We start from the raw sequence: 25,639 nt of genomic DNA, 5'->3' as shown, positions 1-25,639 counted from the left end.
TTTCTTTGGCCAGGCCTGGGTTCACACCTTTTTCTTTTGCCTTGAATGAGCTCCCTTTGGGCTACCCATATTCCCTCTCAAGGTGATTTAATTTAAATTTCACTTCCCAACAAACCCTATTGCAGGGGAATTACCTCTGCATTCCTAAAAACCATGTCATTCTTGGAATATTGTCTCTAATGGTCCTACTAGTTACTTTTTATTATACCTCAACTAGATCACAAGTTGTATGCGGGCACATTAAAAGTGCTTCGTTTTTTTTGTCCCTCACATGGTCTAGCACAGAGCTCTACCCATAATAATGACTAGATCAATATTTGTTGATTTCATCAGTTTTGAAATGATTCATTTACAGAAGCCTAGGCCACACATCATGTCAGAGTTTACTGATGAAACATCACAAGAAACACCCAAAAGAATAAGTGCAAAGATTGGCCTATCAAAAAAAAAAAAAAGGGGAATGGCAGTAATTAACCTCTCCAATGTCTGTTGTTCCCAATTGACAGAATGTAGGAATTTCTTCCACAGTGGATTTAATTGGATACTCTATAAGCTGCCCAGTAAAAAAAATGGCAAATCTTGTACCATCTAAAATTTGGAAGCTAAAGTGTAATTAAGCAAAATATCGGAAGAACAACCCTTTCTACTCTCCTACCCCCACACAAAGCACACCCTCCAAAATCAGAGGTGGAGACAAAAATAGCTGCATGGTACCTTATACTGTGAGTTTAATAAAGATCATGCAGTTAAAACTATACCTAACTTCCCAGTTTTCTTGAAAGATTTGGTATGTCAGTTTATCCTGGGACCACTTTATTGCCAGTAAACATGGTTACAAGCGTTGACTTTGTTATTCTAATACCATGCTCTCTTCAGCTCTTTGAGGCCCCTGTGTCTAGAAGAGCCTTTTGGAGGAATGAATAGATAAGTGAATAGATGCAAGTTTTAGATGAAAGAATAGTGTATGGGATCACAAGTGTGATGCAGTTGCCCAAGTAAACACAGATGCTACTTCATTCGTTGTTAGTAATAGATTTAGTTGTATGGTTAATTCCCTATTATAAATACCAATGTAAGTATCTCAGAAAATTAACAAGATATATAGAGAAAAAAAAACATTAAAGCAGGCCAGAAAATTTTGACCAATGTAATAGTACTCTGCAACTTTGATGCATTTAATTATTCCACTTAAACTTTTCACAAAAATCTGTGGATTCAAAAATAATCTGTAAGTATGATCTAAACTGAGGAAAACTAAATTAAAGGCAGTGACACCAAAACAACTACTTAGGCCATACATACTACTTAGGTGTCTACTCCCAAGTCATGCACTAACCCACACCACCATTTTGTAAATATGCATCTTTTATCTCAAGTGGGCCTAAACAAGAAACCGAGCAGATCAGGTTGAGGATAACTCAAAGCACGTATCCTCTTGGTTCGGGAGGACATCCAGCATGGCACTTCTGCTTCATTCATTTGTTCATCCATTCACCCATTGCACAGATCCTTCAAGAATACTTTCCATAGCCCAGGGCATACAGAGGTAAATAAAACAGACATGGTACCTACTTCCGTGTTTTTTTTTCAGAAAACTCAAATGCATAAAATGAAACATTTGGTATATTTATTCAAAATCAGAATGTTGTATATTTTTTCTCATATTTTGTTCCCATACAAAAAGTTTTAGAAAAGCAGTGAATTCAAACGCTACGCTTGCCCTTCCAAAGAAAAGAGCAGCACTATCTGTGTTCTGAGAGGGTGGGTGAAACTGGCAAGAATATTTGGACCAGAATCATATGACAAGTCACCTTTAAATGTGTATATGTGGGCCTCAGGTTATGGTCACCACTGTTATGCACAGTCCATGAAAACAAGACAAGGAGTCTGGGAGGTGTGAGCTCTCCTAAGACTGCTTTGGACCTCAGGCGGCCCTCCTTTGTATCACTTATCGAATGTGTGAAGCAACACAAGCTTTAGCCTCTGCATTTGCTCCCTTATCTCCTAAGGGAGGCTTACGAACAGCAGCCAGGCCCACTCCCCTGGGCCAACAAACACATTATTTCTTATAAATATCTATGTTAAATATATATATAAACATATTATGACTTATAAATCTATATTTTCTCTATTGCATTTATGGCTTATAAATAATATGTTGTGTGTGTTATCAAGACCTGAGAAGACAGTGGTACTTTTCACCGAAGCAATTTGTGATAGACAAAATTCCATATTGTTTGGCTTAAGACAAGTAAGTATGACATAATTTATATTATTGAAGGCTTGCTTTGTTTTGTTATTCAGAGTGTCTTCATGAAGACCATGTCTACTCTTCCTGACAAATGATTCCTTGAACAAATACAATAGGGAAATATGTTACTTGTGGAGAGAATTTAGACAAAGTAGTACAACTCGTGGAAAAATGTGGAAACTTAAGTCTGTGTTTCTCTAACAGAGCTAGTAGTTGTAATGTGTTTATAGGAAATTTTAGATTCCTACGCTGGCTTCTGTTTCTGTTCATAATTCCTACTCAGAAAATATATCATGACAGTTGTGTGAAGACCTACCATTCAAAACACCAGCCCTCCTTATTATCATTTGCAACGTATTCATCCTATCTTTTTAAATTTATTTTTATAGGGCTTTTTATTTGTGTTTGGAACAATAGTTTTTAATTTGATAAAAGAGAACCAAAATGCATAAAAAGTGTTCATCCACTGTGATTTGTGTGACAAAAGGAACCATTGCAACAGCATAGAGCTGGTCTAATTGAACAGCCTGATGTTCTTCCTTCTGTGTCCTGTTGCTGTTAATTGACTGTATTGTTTTAGATTTATGCATTAAAAATACGATTTCTACTTCGAAGGGATCACTTTGTTACTTTGTAGCTTTTAAGCTGATGCCATGAACTTATTTTTCTTCTAAGATAAAGTCTCATCTATAGATTTTTCAACTAATTACATGTCTGCCAATACATACTTAGAGGATACATTTTATTTCAATTTATTATTTGTGTTTACATAGTGTGTCCCTGGAAATATCTGTGGAAATAAAAGGAAATGTTTGATGGTGTTTATTACTACTTTTTCATCGCTCTCTTTCTCTTTCTTTGCTCTCTCTCTCTTTTTTTAATAGCTCCAGTCAGTCCGGTCAAGCATGACAGCAACTCAAACTCGGCAAACTTCCAAGACACCGAGGACATGCCTGACAGATGTGTCTTGGAAGAGTCTGAGAATCCAGGTGAAAGCCATTTAAAAATAGTCAAGTATAAATGATAAATTTGACACAGCTTTGGGGTCCTTGGAAGAGAGTGGGGGGAGAGGACATTGTAATGCTGTTTTCTCTTAGCAGCTGCACTGTCAAATTAATGGTCACCTCCAGGGGTCACAGTGTGGAGCTGTTATCTTTTCCTCTTTCATCAAGAATTCAGCTGGAGGAAGTACAAAGGCTTTATGACTGAGAAGGGAAGCTGACACTATTAGTTCATTATCATCAATTTTAGGCTAAACTGGTTAATAGGGGCAGAGATTGGAAACTGGAAAAATGGCAACATTTTAAATATTTCAAATAATGGGATCAAGTGGAAATGGAGAATTAGGGAGAAAAGAGAAACAAATCGTCATCATTACTATCTGTTTACCTCTCTAAATACAAACAGAACTCTAACCGGGTTGAGAGGATTTTAGCATAACAATAATGAACGAATGGACAGTGTCAACTGTTTAGAACAAAACAAAATAGTAACCCTTCCTCACTCAATAAAATTTACCCTATGTCCAAGTTACTAATGTGTGTATTCTCTTTGTGGGAAGAACAGACAGAAATGTGCTGGAAGGATATGTCCAGGAACGCTTAAGCATGAATTTTTGTTTTTGTTTTGTTTTGAAGCATGCCTCGTCTTAACAACTAATTAATTAAGAGAAAAAAAAAATCTTGTGAGAGTTGAATGACAATTCCTGGTTCACTACAAAGCCAAAGGTGCTAGAAGATGCCTTATTACCATGAGCGAAAGAGTTAACTATCTTCCCCCACTGAACGTTTTTTCTTTCCTGTTTTCTCTGGCCGCTGTGTATTCTCTACCCTCTCGCATCTTTGTGTGCTGATCCTTGTATCAGATTTTTGATTCATCCTCTCTGTGGCCTGTCAGCTTAGTTAAGAGATTTCCAAATCTTGTAGCCTTCGCTGACAGGGGGCAGCTGCAAACAGTCCCCTGATCCTTCCCCGAGGAGAGCTACTGAGATTTAATTTTCAGTGAAAGGTGCAGCCTGCAATCTATGTCAGGTCCCCTAAGTCATCTCGGAACCCCGATAGGCCCAGTGGCAATGGCTTGTATTTCAGTCCCCTCCACTACACCAAGATTCCTCAAAAGAAGATCTGCTGCTGGGTGTCTGTTCTCAACCACACTTCTGCTTCAGCATCCATGGAACTGAGCAATGGCATCTTTAGCGATGACAGAAATTTTTCATTAGCACATTAGCCCCACCCCCTGCCATAATATCCAAACGACAAATGTAGATGTGTCCCACGTGAAAAGGGAGCGGGTAGTGGTAGCATCAGATTTCTATTAAAATTATTTTTAAATTACATTTAGTTCTGACTAAAATTTTGTCTAATTTTTACTAGGTTTTTAAACTGTTTTAAAAACAGTTTAAAAACCTAGTTTTTAAACTAGGTTTCTATCAATCATTTAACAGGCAGTTAAATCCACGAGGCAAGTTTTTAACCGAAGTGTTCATTGCTTTTGGCAAAAATAGATCAGCTTTATACTGTTTCAAAAGTAGAATAAATTTCAGTCATCCCTCAATATGAGTGGAATTGTAGTGAGATTTAAACATAGCATAGTCTATCTGATTGATATAAACAAAAGGTTATATCAAAAAAGAAAGATCAGTTAGAAAATATAGGTGCTGATAAAGAATCTTAACTTAAAAAGTGAGTACCATTCTATACATTGGACATCATTAAACTGGTAATAAAGAATGAATTACTCTGGCTTTTTCCTCTGTCCATTCCTGCATTTTAAGACATCTTGCCTTATAGGCCTAGAAACCTCTGGAGAGTTCACTACTGGTCTCACTGCCTTCCACTGAGAATTTGTGGCTTGGTTGTCATGGAGACATCGTATTTCTCCAAGAATTGCTCATATTGATCCGTGGCCAGGCGTAAATGGCCAAGCGAGTGTGAGGAATAAAGGGGGCTGGGCAGTCCTATAAAATGACCAGGGCTTGTGGGTTGGAAATAAGCTCATAGCAAACACTTAGGTAAAAAGAAAGAAGCAGTTTTATTTTGTTTCAAGATTTCTTTCTGCACTTTGGGCCATTGTCTTCCTTCTCTATGAACTGAAAGAAACTTGTTAGTCACTTGTCATGTCAGATCTTTGGTGCTTGTCCTGACACAGCTGTCAGCCTTCCAGCTCTGTGCAGTTCAGGGACACACAACAAAGAGGCAGTGACATGAATTATTTATTGCTCCTTGTGTGGATAAAATTCTGTGATAAGAAATTAAGACACTTCTGACAGAGGTGCTTGTTTAGTAAGAAAGATTTTGATGAGAGAGAGCAGTTCCTTGAAGTCTGAGCATTTGAGAGGCAAAATTCTTAACACTGAGCATGAAGGAAGATTTGTGAAATTGGTGGCATGGTGGGACTTCCTTGTACTGTGAAAATATGACTGTCCACTTCTCAGCGTCCAAAAATTAACTTCAAAATATCAAGTCATTCAAATGTAGGGGCTCCAAAACTATAAACATTACTTTGGTTGTTTAGTTACCTCTATTTACCATGTACAGGTGGTGTTTCTCTGGAAAGCATGTTTAACTGCCTTTGTTAGAAGAAAAAAACGAAATTTGGGATTTTTAAATGGTAAACTTTGAGATGTTCTCAAACCAATAGAGCTGCTTCAGTAGCTAAGCTTATAATTTCATTAGTATAGTCATTATTTCTTGTATGGAAAGGAGTGTATTTAAATCTGAATGAATTATTCTTACCATTTTCACCTGGAATATTATCACTCATTTAAAATTCTTTTTAACGTTTTCATGTATATGCAAAATCCCCTAGTTACAAAGTTGAATGTGGTCAGTCTTTTGGCTTTAATGGATATTGACCTTACATGGTTTTATCTATGCAATTCTAAATGACTAATATATTTATTACATCATTTTAAATGAATAGCCCAGTTGTTCAAACAGCATCTGGAAAATGAAAACAAAAAAATCATTTTCCTTTTCAAGCACAGTTCAAGAATATTGCCTCACATATTCTTCTCTCCAAGGAGAGATTTCTTGGCAAATTCTCTAAACATCATATTACTTTAGCTCATATAGCTTTATATTGCTCATATCAACTAATTTGCATTTGCGGAGAGTAAGAAAACTTGAAGTGCAGAAAAACTAAAACAATTTTTTAAAAGATGAAGTTGAAATTTTTAAAATGTTGATAGAGCATTTAAAAATATCAGTAATAAAATCAAACTTTTAGAATTTCTATAAAACAGTAAGGTTGGGCTTCCCTGGTGGCGCAGTGGTTGAGAATCTGCCTGCCAAAGCAGGGGACACAGGTTCGAGCCCTGGTCTGGGAAGATCCCACATGCCGCGGAGCAACTAGGCCCGTGAGCCACAACTACTGAGCCTGTGCGTCTGGAGCCTGTGCTCAGCAACAAGAGAGGCTGCGATAGTGAGAGGCCCGCGCACCGCGATGAAGAGTGGCCCCCGCTTGCCGCAACTAGAGAAAGCCCTCGCACAAAAACGAAGACTCAAAACAGTCATAAATAAATAAATAAATAAATAAAAAATTTAAAAAAAGAAAAACAAAAACAGTAAGGTTGACTTTGCAAATTGACTGTCTTTGAATAAAATGGGTTTTGAACTCAGTATGTAGATTGTTTATTTTTTCATTGACATCACTGCTTCTCCAGCACTGAATTGACTAGGATGACCCATTTGTAAATGGCCTGGAGTGTGCATATAGGTCACAATTTAGATACCTGGTGGAGTGGTCATTCACCCAGTCTCTAAAGCGCTCTACCTTATTCATCATGTGATCTTTTTATTGGTTCAAGCTGTATACCCAGGTGAGTGCCTGCAGTCCATTAAGGTTGGCAAAGCACCTTTAGACCAGAGCATTCTTATTACTCTGAGCCAGCTAGTGAACCTGGAGGTCTTGTCTGATCGGTTAAGGCCTCCCTCAGCAGTATCTTTTCTTTGGAATAATTCATTAGCAAAGAGTTTTGACTCGCAGGTGAATCCCAGATTGAAGTTTCTGGCTTAGACTCTGTGAAGTCTACTGGCTTCTTCACCAGCACTTATACATTCCCGGAACCTGTGGGAATAACTTCAATGTCTAGTAATAGAAGCACTGAGACAACACGTGAACTTGCAGCTCCCTTTTTTGAGTTTTTAGGGCCATTAGGCTTTCTTTGTTTGGCTCTTTAAGGCCTGGTTGCTTTTGAATCTGAAAGATGTTATCACAAAAATAGTTCAGTTTAGTCTTTCGATGGTTAACTTCTTATTAACTGTTTCATGCACAGTGATTATAGCTCAATCCCCAATCTCCAGAATATTAAAAAAGTGTTCCTTGCCCCTCATCCTTGTACTCATGATGATAAAAAATTTAGTGTGACATTCACAAATTTTATCCAAGTGTTAATGAGAAACCTTGAGCTTTTATCACCTTATTGGCTTGGAAAATTAAGAATTTTACTTCCTAGTGCACGAGGGATAGTGCACTTAAATATAGCTTCAGCTGAAAATAGTAGTGACAAGAGAGAGCTTGGAAGTACAAAAAAAAAAGGATTCAGATAAGCATTTTTATGTCATTCTGAAGTAGTTTATAATCAGTACGCATCTGCCATTAACAGAACACTTTAGTGGTTTTTATATAGCACGTTATGTGTGTAGATCCACATACATCATTGTTAAATCAATATTGCATTTGCATGAATCTGACGAACAAAACTAGATTTCTTACAGTTTCCTAGGGGATACTACATTGTGAAAAGCCAAGGTTTTTTTTTGTTTTTGTTTTTTTTTGTACTATTCTGGCTCATGAATCACCAGCAAAAATCAGGTAACAGAAAGTAGGACAGATTCAGGAGTGCAGTGTTGGAGATGGCCGATGATGATGCGTGAAGCAGGAAAAACGTAGAATGTGCGAGCAGCACATCAATCATAGCCATCGAGAACACACTTCTTATGGTGAGTGGTAAAAAAAAACGTTCCAGAAGAAGTAAGAACAATTTCAGTAGTAAAAACATGTAAACTCCGTCTTCTAGTTGTGTTTAACAATATCAGTATTGTAAATAATTTACCCAAAGGGAAAATTTTAAGCATTAATCTAATGACCTTTAAAGGACATACAATTCTAGGCATATATATGTAATACATATATAATACAATTCTGAATATTGGTTAGCTAAAGTAAATAATGAGCTTTTTGAGTTTTTGCCAGTAGGAGTGGGAGTTACTATGATTGGTCACATCATTAATATAAATGTGTTTAGAAGCAGTTTACTGAGGCACAAAGCTCCAATTATTCAAATTAATTTAATCAAGTGATCTTTTAGCCTGCAATAATCATCCAAGTAGTCTGAGAAGTACGTGCGTTTTTTTTTTTTATTCCATAGCTCAAACCATATTTCAGCTGACACTTATAACATTTGGTCCTAAAACTGCAGTTGTGAGTTTCTCTAAGAACAATTCAGCTGCTTGAAATTTATGGAAATTTACTAATTTCAAACCCGATTCATCTTGTTGACAACTTTTTACCTTTCTCGGTGATTAAAAAAGACCTATACCAATAAGATGTGCAATTAAAATACATTTACCTGAGGCCTGGTTTATAAGAATTTCTTTATTGTCTTAACATTTTATTTCATATAGAAAAAGAAATGTAGAAATTATAGGTAATTCCTTTCTTTCTTTCTTCCTTCTTCCATTTCTTCCCTTATTTCTTTCCTCCTTTCCTCCCTCCTTTCATCCTCCCCTCTCTCCCACCCTTCCTCTCTCCTTCCTTCCTCCTTCCCTTTCTTCTCTCTTATTTCTTTATTTCACCATATAACCCAAGATAATCTGTTTTCTTTCCAGGTGAACGAAGGCATCATTTATGGATAGCAAAGGTGTGCTCCTGCAAGCTGTGCTAAATGGAATCTCATCTGTAGAACTGGATTTGGACAAATTAAGAAACCCCGAACATGCCAGTTGTTTATCATTGTGTATAAGCTATGTTGTTATTAGTCTAGTTATTAGTTTGTAGTATATTTGCTGATACTTTGGCCAGAGTCATTACTGATGGAAAATATTCAAATTCATCTAATTTTAGAAAATCATTGTCTAAATCATTCGATGCCTCTTACTTTTGTTTGACTATTTCCAACAAGGAGTGCCAGCCCACAGACACAAATTTAATACCATTTTAGATTTTCTTCCATTTTTCAGTTCCTGAATTATATAACCCTATTGCTTTTAAACAATGTAACAAACAATGCTTTTAAATTTAATGTTGCTTAAATGTATTTGATCTAAAACTTTACCAAATTTGTTTGATTTGTTAGGTTAGGACATTTTGTCTTAGTAGATGCTTTAATTCAGATCAATCACTCTATGGTAAATCTCATCCTTAAGCATGAAATGTCAACAAATAGCCAATTCCATTTAGTCATCAATTAGCCCAAATAAGTGATACACAGTATAATAGGGACCAATCTTGTGCAGTCAAGTTAATTTAGACTTCTAATGACATAGAGGCTAATGTCTTTAGCTAAAGGTTGATCTTGTTGGCCATATACATGTAAACTAGGGGAGGGGAATCTACTGATAGCACATCACAATTGATCCTTAATAAGTATAAACTCTTGTAGTTCTATTCCCAGAAAGAAGCTTGACTAGCAGGAATTCTCAAACTAAAATATGGGAAGCAATATAAATAAGAACAGACATAAAGTGCTCATCTATTAAGGCCTTTAGTGATCCGATTTATTTGCTGTGATTTATATTGTATAATTCCTGAATTTATAGAAAATCATCAAGAAGATTATTAGTGTGCATATGAATACAAATATTGACTAATCCATAGAAAAATGGAAATAAAGTGTTAAATATATGATATATATCTTTATATATCTATCTAATAGGGAAGTTGTAGTCACTTCAATTCAACAAACATTTTTTGGGGCACCAGCATCAGGTTCTGTACAAGGGAGGATGCAGTGGGCAAGGGAGAGGGGGAGATTAGAGAATAGAGCTATAAAATTGAAATAGAATGGTTTCTACCCTTACAGAGCTTATAATTAATGATTGGCGTAAATGAATATACCAGAACTAGAGACGTGAGTGTGACTGTTTTAAAATAGACAAAAATGTGTGTTCTTTTTTTTCCTAAAAGATGATATTATTTGAAATTACTTTTGAGTTGTATGTCAGTAACAATAACATATTGTTAATATGAATAATGATGGAAAATTACCATCCTTTGAAAAAATATATATATATGTGTGTGTGTGCTTCCCTCACCCCTCTGAAAATTGTCAAAAGCCACTTGGAACAAAATTCAAAGTATGGGAAGGTAGCAAGCTAAGCAATGGAACACATTTTCTTGCATGCTGTGTTCTGGCTCTGAAAACCATTACAAGGAGGACTACCAAAAATATTATTAATGATAGCAATATCAAATAAGGATATATCCTCTCACAAGGGCAATTTTAATAGTTGAAACTAATTCGGATGCTCAAGTTCTGGTATGTTTATTAAAAATAAACTTCTTTGTTTTTATAGCTATGTCCTATTATTCTTTTTTCAAAGAAGGATAAAAATAAGTTTAAATAGTTGCCATAGTTAGCATTTTTTCAGGTCCAAGGAAACCAATACTGGATTCTTGATAAATGTTTTATTATGTCACTAGCTATAGGAAATTAGAAGTAGCATAACCCTGACATTACTAAATGAAATTTTTAAGATTTTTTTGGTAACACATTTTATAGTTACTAAAATTTAAAAATTCCTATCGAATGACTAATTAAAATCTTTCACCAATATGAATTCTGGAGACCAACACCATTAATTATCAAAACTTTTAATTCCTAAAAATGAGAGTTTTAGAGACAGACATTTAAATAATGTTCCCTGATATCCATGTGCAAGTGTATTTATGACACAGATCCACTAGTCTGCTTAAAAATAATGATATTGACTTACTTTCAACATGTTTCAGGAATTTCTGTTGTGAGGAGGATTTGAAATAGTACATTGCCACACAATTAAATGGATCACTCATATGGTACCTAGAAACTCAAAACTGACTGCCTCTTAATTAGGTGTTTGTCCCTTTGTATGTACAGTCTTAGGTGACAGTGGAGTAATTGTATTAGCAAACAGCTGTGTTTGTATCCAGAGTCTTCCTTGTCATTGTAATAAGTAAATCATTTAAAAATTACATTGGGTTTCTTTTTTGGTAATTATCTTGGTGATGTTTATGATTATATATTTTCCTCCAAGGAATATCATATTTTCAAATTTGCAAGCCTGGGTTCTGTTATTCATTGTGGAGTTACACACTGGCAATATTGCATAAGGGAAGAATCTAGGTTTAAGAGCCAAGACTTCACTGCCATGTGTCTAGGCAGCATGTCCTTGCTGTGCATCTCAGAGCCTCGCTTCCCCATCCATGTAGAGAGCTCCCTCAAAGGGCTCGTCCAGAGGCCCTCTACGAGATGGTTTATGGAAAGCAATCTGAACACTGTAAAACACTTCAAATATAAGGTAAAATTTATAGCATTATAAACATGGAACGGTGCCCTCAGGCCTGAAATATTCTGTTGCTATTTTAGAAACTAAGTTAAGGCTACTTTAAACGTGTCACTATTAGAAAAACGATAGGAAATATTTTACTAAGTATTAACATTCTATCTCAAGATGGTAGTATTGGGGTATTTTTTGTTTCCTTTCTTGTACACTTCCCTCCAATGTTCTATATTTAAAAGCCTTTTATAATTATTCATATGAAAATTTTAGAAAAGGTATTCTTTCTCTTCAGTCTTTAGAGGGCACATTATAATAATTGAATTTTTAAAATTTAAGTTTTATGCCAGATGTTTAAAAAGAAGGCTCAGAATATATTAATTCCAATTGACTTTAAAGTCATTTTTACATAATGGACTCTTTCATGTAATTTTAAAATTTCTATTGCATACATTTTGAATACACAGTTATTTAAACGTAGTGCTATATATTCTTTGGTTCTCCACAAAATGTTATTTTACATGTAAAGTGCTCAAAGTTGTGTCTAATCTCATATGGAAGTCATTACTTTGTAAACATGTACCTAGTTAGCAATGTAAAATACTTTCAAAATGAACTGTGACCAAAAAAGTTGCAAAGTTAAAACTTTCTTGAGTAGATATCTTTCTGATGAAGCTACATGGCTTCCTGTACAATGGTCCCCAGACGACTTTGCACTGTGATTTCATCAACAAGGACCCTACAGATAGCATGTATGAGAAAAATGTAAACTGGAAATTAACAGATCTTCCAGTAAGAGCATGCCACTGGAAACTCCCACCCAACTGTGACCCCTGAAGACAGCATGAGTCACTTCATGTCATTGGCAGGGCAGGGACTGGGGTGAGGTCTGTCCTGGTACCACTCACTCACTCCTCTCACCCTCATCAGACCTTATCAGATTCCATCTTTATTTAAGATTTCAATGTCATGGATTTTTTTGCATTAATTTGATTTTTATAAATATTATGTTAAAATATATTTATCTTGATTACTGAATTTTTTGCCACCGTCTAGCCTTAGGCTCTATTCATTAAGTCTAGGATAAATTCACTTTTATCCCAGAAAGCATAGTGCAGGTAAATAGACTGTGACAACTTCATCATTATGAGCATGATTATAATGATACAAATGGTAAGAAATAGTTGTTTTAATACCATGTGAAAACCGAAGCCATAGACCATTGAAAATGTTTTAAATGGCTTATTTCTAGTGGTATACAGGGTGAAATGTTGAGCACATATACTGCTCCCTTTTGACATTGTTTTTCCAAATGCCCTTTTTTCATTGCACAGATAAGGTTTTCCCATCATTGTTTTTAGGGATCCTTCTGTCTTCAACTTGTTACTAATTGGAAAGGTAGCAGTGATTTTTTAATTCAAGATACAAGGTTTTTAACATCAAAGATGACTAGTACATGTTTAGTACAACACTGTGCCTAAATCTGGAAAGTGCCAAATGCCAGCAAAATGCCAATATTCATCACATGATGCAATAGCAGTAATTGCTTGGTACTTGCTTATAAAACCTATCATTTATTCACTTAGTAATTATTTTAATTGCAATTATCTGTAAAGTCATCAATCGGCTTTTCGATCTTGCATGTGTATCTTCTAGGGAGAATGTGTTTCACACAGCCTCAGTCACCAAGCATCATGGCCCTCAGATGATGCCATCCAAGATAAAAGGAAGATCTATGACATGTTCTTGACATATCACAAGTTTCCTTTAGACTTTTAAAGAGATTTCCTATTAGTTCTGCAGTGGCAACTGCATTTCCTGTCAGAAATAACCACTCTTATCTATATCAAAAGAATTCTTACATTCATGTTATCTCCATTTGCATCAACTTATAGTTATAATCAACTGAGGAAACATTGTATTTATTTCTTCCTCTTGTATTTTAAAGCCTGCAGGCTTGGGGTGGTGGTGGGGGGGGAAACTATAGGACAGTAAGATTGAGAGCCTTCATCCTGTCCCTGAGACACTCATTGTCACAGGGATCAAGTTGCACTTAGGATTGTTTTGATGATAAGGAAGATTTCCTTGGATCAGTCCCTATTTCATACAAGTCAGTGTATTCCCACCAATCTAAACAAAACTTCTCCAATTTCTGCAAGAATTTGAGACAAGAAGTGAGGTGAAAACAATGAACACTATCACTTCAGTTGTGACTGGGATAGTCAATTAAAGGAACAAATTTGGAGATTTCTAAAGTATGTTTTCATAGAAAGTATACTGCAGCTGATGCTTGTCTGGAAAGGGGTTGGGTTTTGTTTGTAGTCTTCCCGTCATGTAGGTGGCAGCAACACTCAAGGCTAGAAATTTTCTTTCACAGTCTCTGAGCTCTAGTCCATAGCATATACTTACTAAAAATCCTTGTGGAAGAGAAAAGGTTTAAAGTATAGTGACAAATACCTCTATGTCTTCACATATCGCTAATATGCTATTTTTAGGGTGTGCTAAAGCTGTTCCCATAATGTGAAAACATTCATCATTTTTCTTAATACAGAAGTTATATTCTACCCTCATACATGTTTGCAGTATTAGGTTTCTGTTTATTTACTAGGATCTTACTTCTTTACCTTCTCTCAGGCTAAAGACTTTCTCTGAAGAAAAAGGAAGAAAACTCTGCTTTATTTCACTACCACCTAAGCTTTCCTGGGAAATGGTGAAAGTATGTCCCTTTATTCTTTGTAAGCATCTAAGAAGCCAGGGTATTTAGTAAATGTGGAGAGATTTTCCTTTAGTCATCCAAATAAAGCCATTTTCTCTTATTGTCCTAACTGGAGGTGACTGCATTCAAGTTAGTTCTGTGTGCAAATCAAATGAAGGTTCTGTCTGAGCTGAGAGGCCCAGGGCACCTGAAAGTGAGGCCAGAAAACAAACAGAAGGTATTGAGCCGTTGCATTGATGGGGGTCACTGCCTTGAGGAAGCTGGTGGCTCCTGCACCCAGCCAGAAGTGAAACCAGGATGCCTACCTTTATGGAAATAAGTGTGCCCTTCCTTAGTATTGGAAACTAATGAGCAGTGAGATTTTCTTTAATTCCTGGCATTTGGCTAGAACTAGGATATGTGATAGCAAGCATAGGTAGCTTTGGTGAAGGAGTCTTCAGTGTTCTTTTTATACAGGGTTGGTCAACGTGTCCAAAATAGCAAGCAAATATACACCATTCCAGGCACAGGTGAAGCATAAGGTGAGGAGAGGGTTCTATATCTAATATCTTTTAATCTGGTTTTCACTGTTCCTCACTTCTTTTGTTCTTTATGTCCTTGATCACTTTCCCCACATATCTATGTAGTTTAATGCAGGTATTTTGTGTTGCAGCAGGCATTGCACATGCAGTCTTCAGTACTGTCATTGCATCTCACACCTTCACTTTCTTACTAGCTGTTCGACATTACAAAAGTAGTTTCATATACAATCCTGAACCTCAATTTTCTCATCTATACATAGGGACTAATAATTCCAATCTCTCAATTACCATATGCATGTACAGTATTACTGATATAATAGTACAAATAATTGAAATTACTACACATACCAAAAATGCCTGGTTTTGGAATCTTAATTATAGCCAACTATCATGGCACTCCAGTGCTTGAATAAGTGCTTTAACTCAGATTAGGGAGAGCACTTTGGCATAAACAATCTAAATAGTCTGTTTTAATAAAAGTCTTTTCTTTTAAAATGTTTCATGTTAACTTAGCACTCCCAGGATCAAGAGCTAGTTTAGAAGTGTTCAACAGTTTATTTAAAGGTCAAGGCTGGAGGCAACTTCAAGATGGCGGAGGAGTAAGACGTGGAGATCACCTTCCTCCCCACAAATACATCAAAACTCCATGTACATGCGGAACAACTCCTACAGAACACCTACTGAACAGTGACAGAGGACCTCAGACTTCCCAAAAGGCAAGAAACTCCCTGCATACCAGGGTAGGGCAAAAGAAAAAAGGAAAAACAGAGACAAAAGAATAGGGACGGGAACTGCACCAGTGGGAGGGAGCTGTGACGGAGGAAAGTTTCCACACACTAGGAGGGCCCTTTGTGGGCGGAGACTGCGGGTGGCGCAGGGGGGAATCTTCGGAGCCATGGAGGAGAGTGCAGCAACAGGGGTGCGGAGGGCAAAGCAGAAAGATTCCCACACAGAGGATCGGTGCTGACCAGCACTCACCAGCCTAAGAGGCTTGTCTGCTCCCCCACCAGGTCGGGTGGGGGCTGGGAGCTGAGGCTCAGGATTCGGAGGTCAGATCCCAGGGAGAGGACTGGGGTTGGCTGCGTGAACACAGCCTGAAGGGGGCTAGTGTGCCACAGCTAGCCAGGAGGGAGTCCGGGAAAAAGTCTGGACCTGCCTAAGAGGCAAGAGACCATTGTTTCAGGGTGCACAAGAAGAGGGGATTCAGAGCACCACCTAAACAAGCTCCAGAGACGGGCGCAAGCCGCAGCTATCAGCGCGGACAGCAGAGATAGGCATGAAACGCTAAGGCTGCTTCTGCAGACACCAAGAAGCCTATGTGCAAGCACAGGTCACTATCCATACCTCCCCTCCTGGGAACCTGTGCAGCCCGCCACTGCCAGGGTCCCGTGATCGAGGGACAACTTCCCTGGGAGAACACACGGCACGCCTCAGGCTGTTGCAACGTCACACTGGCCTCTGCCGCCGCACGCTTGCCCCACATTCCATACCCCTCCCTCCCCTTGGCCTGAGGAGCCAGAGCCCCCTAATCAGCTGCTACTTTAACCCCATCCTGTCTAGGCGGGGAACAGATGCCCCCAGGTGACCTACACACAGAGGCGGGGTCAAATCCAAAGCTGAACCCCAGGAGCTCTGCGAACAAAGAAAAGAAAGGGAAATTTCTCCGTGCAGCCTCAGGAGCAGCAGATTAAATCTCCACAATCAACTTGATGTACTCTGCGTCTGCGGAATACCTGAATAGACAATGAATCATCCCAAAATTGAGGCGGTGGACTTTGCGAGCAACTGTAGACTTGGGGTTTACTTTCTGCATCTAATTTGTTTCTGGTTTTATGTTTATCTTAGTTTGGTATTTAGAGCTTATTATCTTTGGTAGATTTCTTTATTGATTTGGTTGCTTTCTTCCTTTTTTAAAATATATATCTATATATTTTTTCCCTTTTTCTCTTTTTGTGAGTGCGTGTGTATGTGTATGTTTCTTTGTGTGATTTTCTCTGTATAGCTTTGCTTTTGCTATTTTTCCTAGGATTCTGTCTGTCCCTTTTTTTTTCTTTTTTTTAGTATAGTTTTTAGTACTTGTTATCATTGGTGGATTTATTTTTTGGTTTGGTTGCTTTCTTTCTTTCTTTCTTTTTAAAATTATTTTAATATTTTTATTTTTAATAATTTTTAATTTAATAACTATTTTATTTTACTTTTCTTTATTTCTTTTTTTTTAAATTAATTAATTAATTAATTAATTTACCGCTGTGTTGGGTCTTCGTTTCTGTGTGAGGGCTTTCTCTAGTTGTGGCAAGTGGGGGCCACTCTTCATCGCGGTGCGCAGGCCTCTCACTATCGTGGCCTCTCTTGTTGCAGAGCAGAGGCTCCAGACGCTCAGGCTCAGTAGTTGTGGCTCACGGGCCTAGTTGCTCCACGGCATGTGGGATCTTCCCAGACCAGGGCTCGAACCCGTGTCCCCTGCATTGGCAGGCAGATGCTCAACCACTGCACCACCAGGGAAGCCCTCTTTCTTTATTTTTCTCCCTTTTTTTCTGAGCCATGTGGCTGACAGGGTCTTTATGCTCTGATCGGGTGTCAGGCCTGAGCCTCTGAGGTGGGAGAGCTGAGTTCAGGCCATTGGCCCACCAGAGACCTCCCGGCCCCACGTAATATCAAATGGCAAAAGCTCTCCCAGAGATCTACATCTCAGTGCTAAGACACAGCTCCACTCAACGACCAGAACCTACAGTGCTGGACACCCTATGCCAAACAACTAGCAAGACAGGAACACAACCCCACCCATTAGCAGAGAGGCAGCCTAAAATTGTAATAAGTTCACAGATACCCCAAAACACACCACCGACCAGACGTGGTCCTGCCCACAAGAAAGACAAGATCCAGCCTCATCCACTAAACACAGGCACCAGTCCCCTACACCAGGAAGCCTACACAACCCACTGAACAAACCTCACCCACTGGGGGCAACATCAAAAACAATGGTAACTACGAACCTGCAGCATGCAAAAAGGAGACCCCAAACACCGTAAGTTAAGCAAAATGAGAAGACAGAGAAATACACAGCAGATGAAGGAATAAGGTAAAAACCCACCAGACCAAACAAATGAACAGGAAATAGGCAGTCTACCTGAAAAAGAACTCAGAGTAATGATAGTAAAGATGATCCAAAATCTTGGAAATAGAATGGAGAAAATACAAGAAACGTTTAACAAGGACCTAGAAGAATTAATGAGCAAACAAACAATGATGAACAACACAATAAATGAAATTAAAAATTCTCTAGAAGGAATCAACAGCAGAATAACTGAGGCAGAAGAATGGATAAGTGACCTGGAAGATAAAATAGTGGAAATAACTACCGCAGAGCAGAATAAAAAAAAAGAATGAAAAGAACTGAGGACAGTCTCAGAGACTTCTGGGACAACATTAAACGCACTAACATTCGAATTATAGGGATCCCAGTAGAAGAAGTGAAAAAAAAGGGACTGAGACAATATTTGAAGAGATTATAGTTGAAAGGAAATAGTCAATCAAGTCCAGGAAGCGCAGAGAGTCCCATACAGGATAAATCCAAGGAGAAACATGCCAAGACATATTAATCAAACTATCAAATATTAAATACAAAGAAAAAATATTAAAAGCAGCAAGGGAAAAGCAACAAATAAAATACAAGGGACACCCCATAAGGTAAACAGCTGATCTTTCAGAAGAAACTATGCAAGCTAGAAGGCAGTGGCAGGACATATTTAAAGTGATGCAAGGGAAAAGCCTATAAGATTACTCTACCCAGCAAGGATCTCATTCGGATTTGACGGAGAAATTAAAAACTTTACAGACAAGCAAAAGCTAAGAAAACCCAGCACCACCAAACCAGCTTTACAACAAATGCTAAAGGAATTTCTCTAGGCAAGAAATACAAGAGAAGGAAAAGATCTACAACAACAAACCCAAAACAATTAAGAAAATGGTAATAGGAACATACATATCAATAACTACCTTAAATGTAAATGGATTAAATGCTCCAACCAAAAGACACAGACTGGCTGAATGGATACAAACACAAGACCCATATATATGCTGTCCACAAGAGACCCACTTCAGACCTAGGGGCACATACAGACTGAAAATGAGGGGATGGAAAAAGATATTCCATGCAAATGGAGATTGAAAGAAAGCTGGAGTAGCAATTCTCATACCAGACAAAATACACTTTAAAATAAAGATTATTACAAGAGAAAAAGAAGGACACTACATAATGATCAAGGGATCAATCCAAGAAGAAGATATAACAATTGTAAATACTTATGTACCCAACATAGGAGCAGCTCAATACATAAGGCAAATGCTAACAGCCATAAAAGGGGAAATTGACAGTAACACAATCATAATAGGGGTCTTTAACACCCCACTTTCACCAATGGACAGATCATCCAAAATGAAATCAAATAAGGAAACACAAGCTTTAAATGACACATTAAACAAGATGGACTTAATTGATATTTATAGGACATTCCATCCAAAAACAACAGAATACAATTTCTTCTCAAGTGCTCATGGAACATTCTCCAGGATAGATCATATCTTGGGTCACAAATCAAGCCTTGGTAAATTTAAGAAAGTTGAAATCGTATCAAGTATCTTTTCTGATCACAATGCTATGAGACTAGATATCAATTACAGGAAAAAAACTGTAAAAAAATACAAAAACATGGAGGCTAAACAATACGCTACTAAATAATCAAGAGATCACTAAAGAAATCAAAGAGGAAATCAAAAAATACCTAGAAACAAATGATAATGAAAACACGATGATCCAAAACCTATGGGATGCAGCAAAAGCAGTTCTAAGAGGGAAGTTTATAGCAATACAATCCTACCTCAGGAAACAAGAAATGTCTCAAATAAACAACCTAACCTCACACCTAAAGCAGTTAGAGAAAGAAGATCAAAAAAACACCAAAGTTAGCAGAAGGAAAGAAATCATAAAGAACAGATCACAAATAAATGAAAAAGAAATGAAGGAAACAATACCAAAGATCAATAAAACTAAAAGCTGGTTCTTTGAGAAGATAAACAAAATTGATAATCCATTAGCCAGACTCATCAAGAAAAAGACGGAGAGGACTCAAATCAATAAAATTGGAAATGAAAAAGGAGAAGTTACAACAGACACCGCAGAAATACAAAGGATCATGAGAGATTACTACAAGCAACTACGTGCCAATAAAATAGACAATCTGGAAGAAATGGACACAGTCTTAGAAAAGCACAACTTTCCGAGACTGAAACAGGAAGAAATAGAAGATGTAAACAGACCAATCCCAAGCACTGAAATTGAGACTGTGATTAAAATCTTCCAACAAACAAAAGCCCACGACCAGATGGCTTGACAGGTAAATTCTATCAAACATTTAGAGAAGAGCTAACACCTATCCTTCTCAAACTATTCCAAAATATAGCAGAGAGAGGAACACTTCCTAACTCATTTACAAGGCCACCATCACCCCTGGTACCAAAACCAGACAAAGATGTCACAAAAAAAGAAAACTAGAGGCCAATATCACTGATGAACATAGATGGCAAAAATCCTCAACAAAATACTTGCAAACAGAACCCAGCAACACATTAAAAGGATCATACCCCATGATCAACTGGGGTTTATCTCAGGAATGCAAGGATTCTTCAATATATGCAAATCAATAAATGTGATTCACCATATTAACAAATTGAAGGAGAAAAACCATATGATCATTTAAATAGATGCAGAAAAAGGTTTTGACAAAATTCAACACCCAGTTTTGATAAAAACCCTACAGAAAGTAGGCATAGAAGGAACCTACCTCAACATAATAAAGGCCATATATGACAAATCCACAGCCAACATCACTCTCAATGGTGAAAAACTGAAAACATTTCCACTAAGATCAGGAACAAGACAAGGTTGCCCACTCTCTCCACTATTATTCATCATAGTTTTGGAAGTTTTAGCTACAGCAGTCAGAGAAAAAAGGAAATAAAAGTAATCCAAATAGGAAAAGAAGAATTAAAACTGTCACTCTTTGCAGATGACATGATACTATACAAGAGAATCCTAAAGACACTACCAGAAAACTACTGGAGTTAATCAATGAATTTGGTAAAGTAGCAGGATACACAATTAATGCACAGAAGTCATTTGCATTCCTATACACTAACAACGAAAAATCTGAAAGAGAAATTAAGGAAACACTCCCATTTACCACTGCAACAAAAAGAATAAAATACCTAGGAATAAACCTTCCTAAGGAGACAAAAGACCTGTATGCAGAAAACTATAAGACACTGATGAAATAAATTAAAGATGATACAAATAGATGGAGAGATATACCATGTTCTAGGATTGGAAGAATCAACATTGTGAAAATGACTATACTACCCAAAGCAATCTACAAATTCAATGCAATCCCTATCAAACTACCACTGGCATTTTTCTCAGAACTAGAACAAAAATTTCACAATTTGTATGGAAACACAAAAGACCCCGAATAGCTAAAGCAATCTTGAGAAACAAAAACAGAGCTGGAGGAATCAGGCTCCCTGACTTCAAACTATGCTACAAAGCTAAAGTAATCAAAACAGTATGATACTGGCACAAAAACAGAAATATAGATCAATGGAACAGGATAGAAAGACCAGAGATAAACCCACACACATATGGTCACCTTATCTTTGATAAAGGAGGCAAGAATATACAATGGAGAAAAGACAGCCTCTTCAATAAGTGGTCCTGGGAAAACTGGATAGCTACATGTAAAAGAATGAAATTAGAACACTCCCTAACACCATACACAAAAATAAACTCAAAATGGATTAAAGACCTAAATGTAAGGCCAGACACTATAAAACTCTTAGAGGAAAACAGAGGCAGAACACTCTATGACATAAATCACAGCAAGATCCTTTTTGACGCACCTCCTAGAGAAATGGAAATAAAAACAAAAATAAACAAATGGGACCTAATGAAACTTAAAAGCTTTTGCACAGCAAAGGAAACCATAATCAAGATGAAGAGACAACCCTCAGAATGGGAGAAAATATTTGCCAATGAAGCAACTGACAAAGGTTTAATCTCCAAATATACAAGCAGCTCATGCAGCTCAATATCAAAAAACAAACAACCCAATCCAAAAATGGGCAGAAGACCTAAATAGACATTTCTCCAAAGAAGACATACAGATTGCCAACAAACACATGAAAAGATGCTCATCATCACTAATCATTAGAGAAATGCAAATCAAAACTACAATGAGGTATCACCTCACACCGGTCAGAATGGCCATCATCAAAAAATTTACAAACAATAAATGCTGGAGTGGATGTGGAGAAAAGGGAACACTCTTGCCCTGTTGGTGGGAATGTAAAGTGATACAGCCACTATGGAGAACAGTATGGAGGTTCCTTAAAAAACTAAAAAGAGAACTACCATACGACCCAGCAATCCCACTACTGGGCATATACCCTGAGAAAACCATAATTCAAAAAGAGTCATGTACCAAAATGTTCATTGTAGCTCTATTTACAATAGCCAGGGCATGGAACAACCTAAGTGTCCATTGACAGATGAATGGATAAAGAAGATGTGGCACATATATACAATGGAATATTTCTCAGCCATAAAAAGAAACGAAATTGAGTTATTTGTAGTGAGGTGGATGGACCTAGAGACTGTCATACAGAGTGAAGTAAGTCAGGAACAGAAAAATAAATACCATATGCTAACACATATATATGGAATCTAAAAAAAAAAAACGGTTCTGAAGAACCTAGGGGCAGGACAGGAATAAAGACGTAGACGTAGAGAATGAACTTGAGGACACAGGGAGGGGGAAGGGTAAGCTGGGACGAAGTGAGAGAGTGGCATGGACATATATACACCACCAAATGTAAAATAGATAGCTAGTGGGAAGCAGCCGCATAGCACAGGGAGATCATCTCGGTGCTTTGTGACCACCTGGAGGGGTGGGATAGGAAGGATGGGAGGGAGATGCAAGAGGGAGGGGATATGGGGATATATGTACACGTATAGCTGATTCACTTTGTTATACAGCAGAAACTAACACACCATTGTAAAGCAATTATACTCCAATAAAGATGTTAAAAAAAGAAAAAAAAAGTGAAAGGGTAACCTTTCTATTTTTATTATAGGAAGTGCAATTTAAACCTATGCAAGTAAATTTGTGTTAAATTCCTACCAGCAAAAATAAAGAAAGAAAGAAAGAAAGAAAGGTCGAGGCTTTTCCCAGTTTGGTGGGTGATAATAAATAGTAAATAGTTTTTCTTCTGGGTCCTGAAAGACATTCCTCTGGGAATGTTTTATGTCAGAATAGGACAGGCCCTGGTCCATCTAAGCCTGTATGAAATGACAGGTAACTTCCCTCCTTACTTCTATCAATCTTCATATTATCAGATGACACTAACAAGCATGATTCTATAGCTTTATATGAGTGTGATGAACAAGACCCAAACAAAACATCTAAGTACTTTTAAAATAGTATCCCAAAACTTAGAAAGTCTCTGAGTTTCTGAAGGATTTTGTAAAGCAAAACAGTGTATATCGAATTTTACTTTCCTATTGAGGATGGTATGTAGTAGAAATGTTTTCCTTTTAGGCAAAAATCTGAAAATAGATGAACTGAGTAGAAAATCTGAGTCAAGGAAGGGTTAAAGTAGAAAGCTGACCATGGCATCAGGGGTATCAAACACCAACAAAATGTACCTGGGGAGAGATGCTCATCCTTGCTTTTTCTTTAATAAAGCTTGGTGGAATGTCTCATGACAGATCTCTGCTTCTGTCTCTTTCTTTCCCCTAAATGGAAAAAAAAAAAGAGTATTGATTAATAACGATAAAAATTAACAGTAACAATTAACAATAAAAATAACAACAATAGCAAAATGACAAGAGGGAGTTTCAGTTAAAATGGCAAATTAAAGACACACGTTTATCTCTACCCTCTCCTGAAGCCCTACTGAAATAATGTGATAAAAGACATAATTGCAGAAGAAAAAGAGACTGGGAAAAGGAGGTACCAAAGCAAAACTTTAAATACTGTAAAGTAAATAAATGCCACAGGGATGACGCCAAAAAGTGAGCTGGTTGGTGTTGCAGAGTTTCTTAAAGGCTCAGAAATTAGAGTCAACTGTCACCTCTAAAAGTGGAGGTACTGCTATGGCTGAAATAGGAAAACTGAAGGAAGTAGTTAATATCCTTGCTTTCCACCCCCGCTTCTCTCCCTGGCTATTGCCTGGAGGTTCCCTCCCAGAACAGGCTGATCAAGAGGGACTCTAGACTCAGGACACTAAGCCTAACTGAGAGCAGGGACATAATCTTGAAAAGGAGGGATGGATAAAAATCTGCACACTTATGGCTACACCCCAACTCCAACTCCTTTCTGCTTTGTTCCCGAAATGCTGATAACTGTTCTTATTAACCCTGAATAAGAGACAGAAGATTTTTTTTTTCTGATAAAATAACCAGCCTAAGGCCAATGGGCACATAAGAAGGTCCTCAACATCACTAATCATTAGGGAAATGCAAATCAAAACCACAATGAGATACCACCTCACACACATTAGGATGGCTACTATCAGAAAAACAGGCAATGACAAGTGTTGGTGAGGATGTCGAGAAATTGGAATTCATGCATTGTTTGTGGGAATGTAAAATGGTGCAGCTGCTGTGGAAAACAGCACAGTGGTGCTTCACCAAATGCAAAATAAAATTAACATATAATCCAACAATTCCACTTCTGGGTATATATCCAAAAGAATATCTGAAAGCAGGATCTCAAAGAGATGTTTTTTGTACACCCACATTCATAGCAGTATTATTCGCAATAGCAAAGGGTGAAGGGAACACAAGTTCCTTCATCTATCAACAGATGAATGGATGAACAGTATGTGAGTCATATATAATTCAGCCTTAAGAATTCTGACACATGCTACAACATGGATGAACCTTGAAGACATTATGTTAAGTGAAATAAGCCAGGCACAAAATGATAAATACTAAATGATTTCACTTACATGAGGAACCTAGAGTAGTCAAATTCATAGAGACAGAAAGTAGAATGATGGGTACTTGGAGGGGGAAAAGGGGAAAGAAGGGAAAAATGAGAAGTTGTTGTTTAATGGGAATAGAGTTTCAGTTTTGCAAGATGAAAGAGTTCTGGAAATCAGCTGCACAGCAATGTGCACATACCTAGCCCTACTGATCTGTACTGTACTGTATAATTAAAAATGGTTAAAATTGTAAATTTTATGTTACGTATGTTTTACCACAATTAAAAAATTTAAGAACAACCTGAGAAAAAAAGATTTACAGATGTGTACCTTTCAGGCTGCTCCAATGAAACATCAAGAACTAGATAACCCCAGGGTGAAGCCCGGCACTCTAGCCTGCTCAGGAACACAAGATATTTTCGTGACTCACTAGTGAAAGCTAAGGATCACCAGACATATGAAGAAAGCTTTCAATATGAAAGATAGAGACCAAAACAAACAAGCATAAAAAGACAGCAAAAGCAGTCAATATAGAGTATTACAGGAGAATCCCCAAACATCTATAATTAATATAGTCAGAAAAATAAGAGAGGAAATTACCTTCAAGAAACAAAAATAGGAGGCTAGAAAAAAG

General features: G+C 37.3%; 1 protein-coding gene and 1 long non-coding RNA gene across 6 annotated transcripts in view; one reads left to right on the top strand and one right to left on the bottom strand.

Moving 5' to 3' along the window:
* The window catches only part of WDR72 (WD repeat domain 72), a 193,288-nt gene extending 181,642 nt beyond the window's left edge, over window positions 1-11,646 (top strand). For 4 of the 5 annotated variants that reach the window (XM_082445137.1, XM_082445136.1, XM_082445140.1 and 1 more), the window contains 2 exons: window positions 3,136-3,240; window positions 9,082-11,646. In XM_082445137.1, the coding sequence (XP_082301263.1) occupies window positions 3,136-3,240; window positions 9,082-9,137 (161 nt within the window). In that variant the 3' untranslated portion in view covers window positions 9,138-11,646. Of the gene's footprint in view, window positions 1-3,135; window positions 3,241-8,055 lie in introns of all 5 variants that reach the window. The other variant, XM_082445138.1, reaches the window with a different exon arrangement.
* The window catches only part of LOC309654339, a 1,078,238-nt gene that overhangs the window by 203,583 nt on the left and 849,016 nt on the right, over window positions 1-25,639 (bottom strand). The window lies entirely within an intron of this gene.

This window comes from Balaenoptera physalus, assembly GCF_965194825.1.
Source record: "Balaenoptera physalus genome assembly, chromosome: 2".
NCBI classification, from domain to species: Eukaryota; Metazoa; Chordata; class Mammalia; order Artiodactyla; family Balaenopteridae; genus Balaenoptera; species Balaenoptera physalus.
Note: the sequence above shows the minus strand (reverse complement) of the source record. Positions and strands in the feature narration are given on the sequence as shown.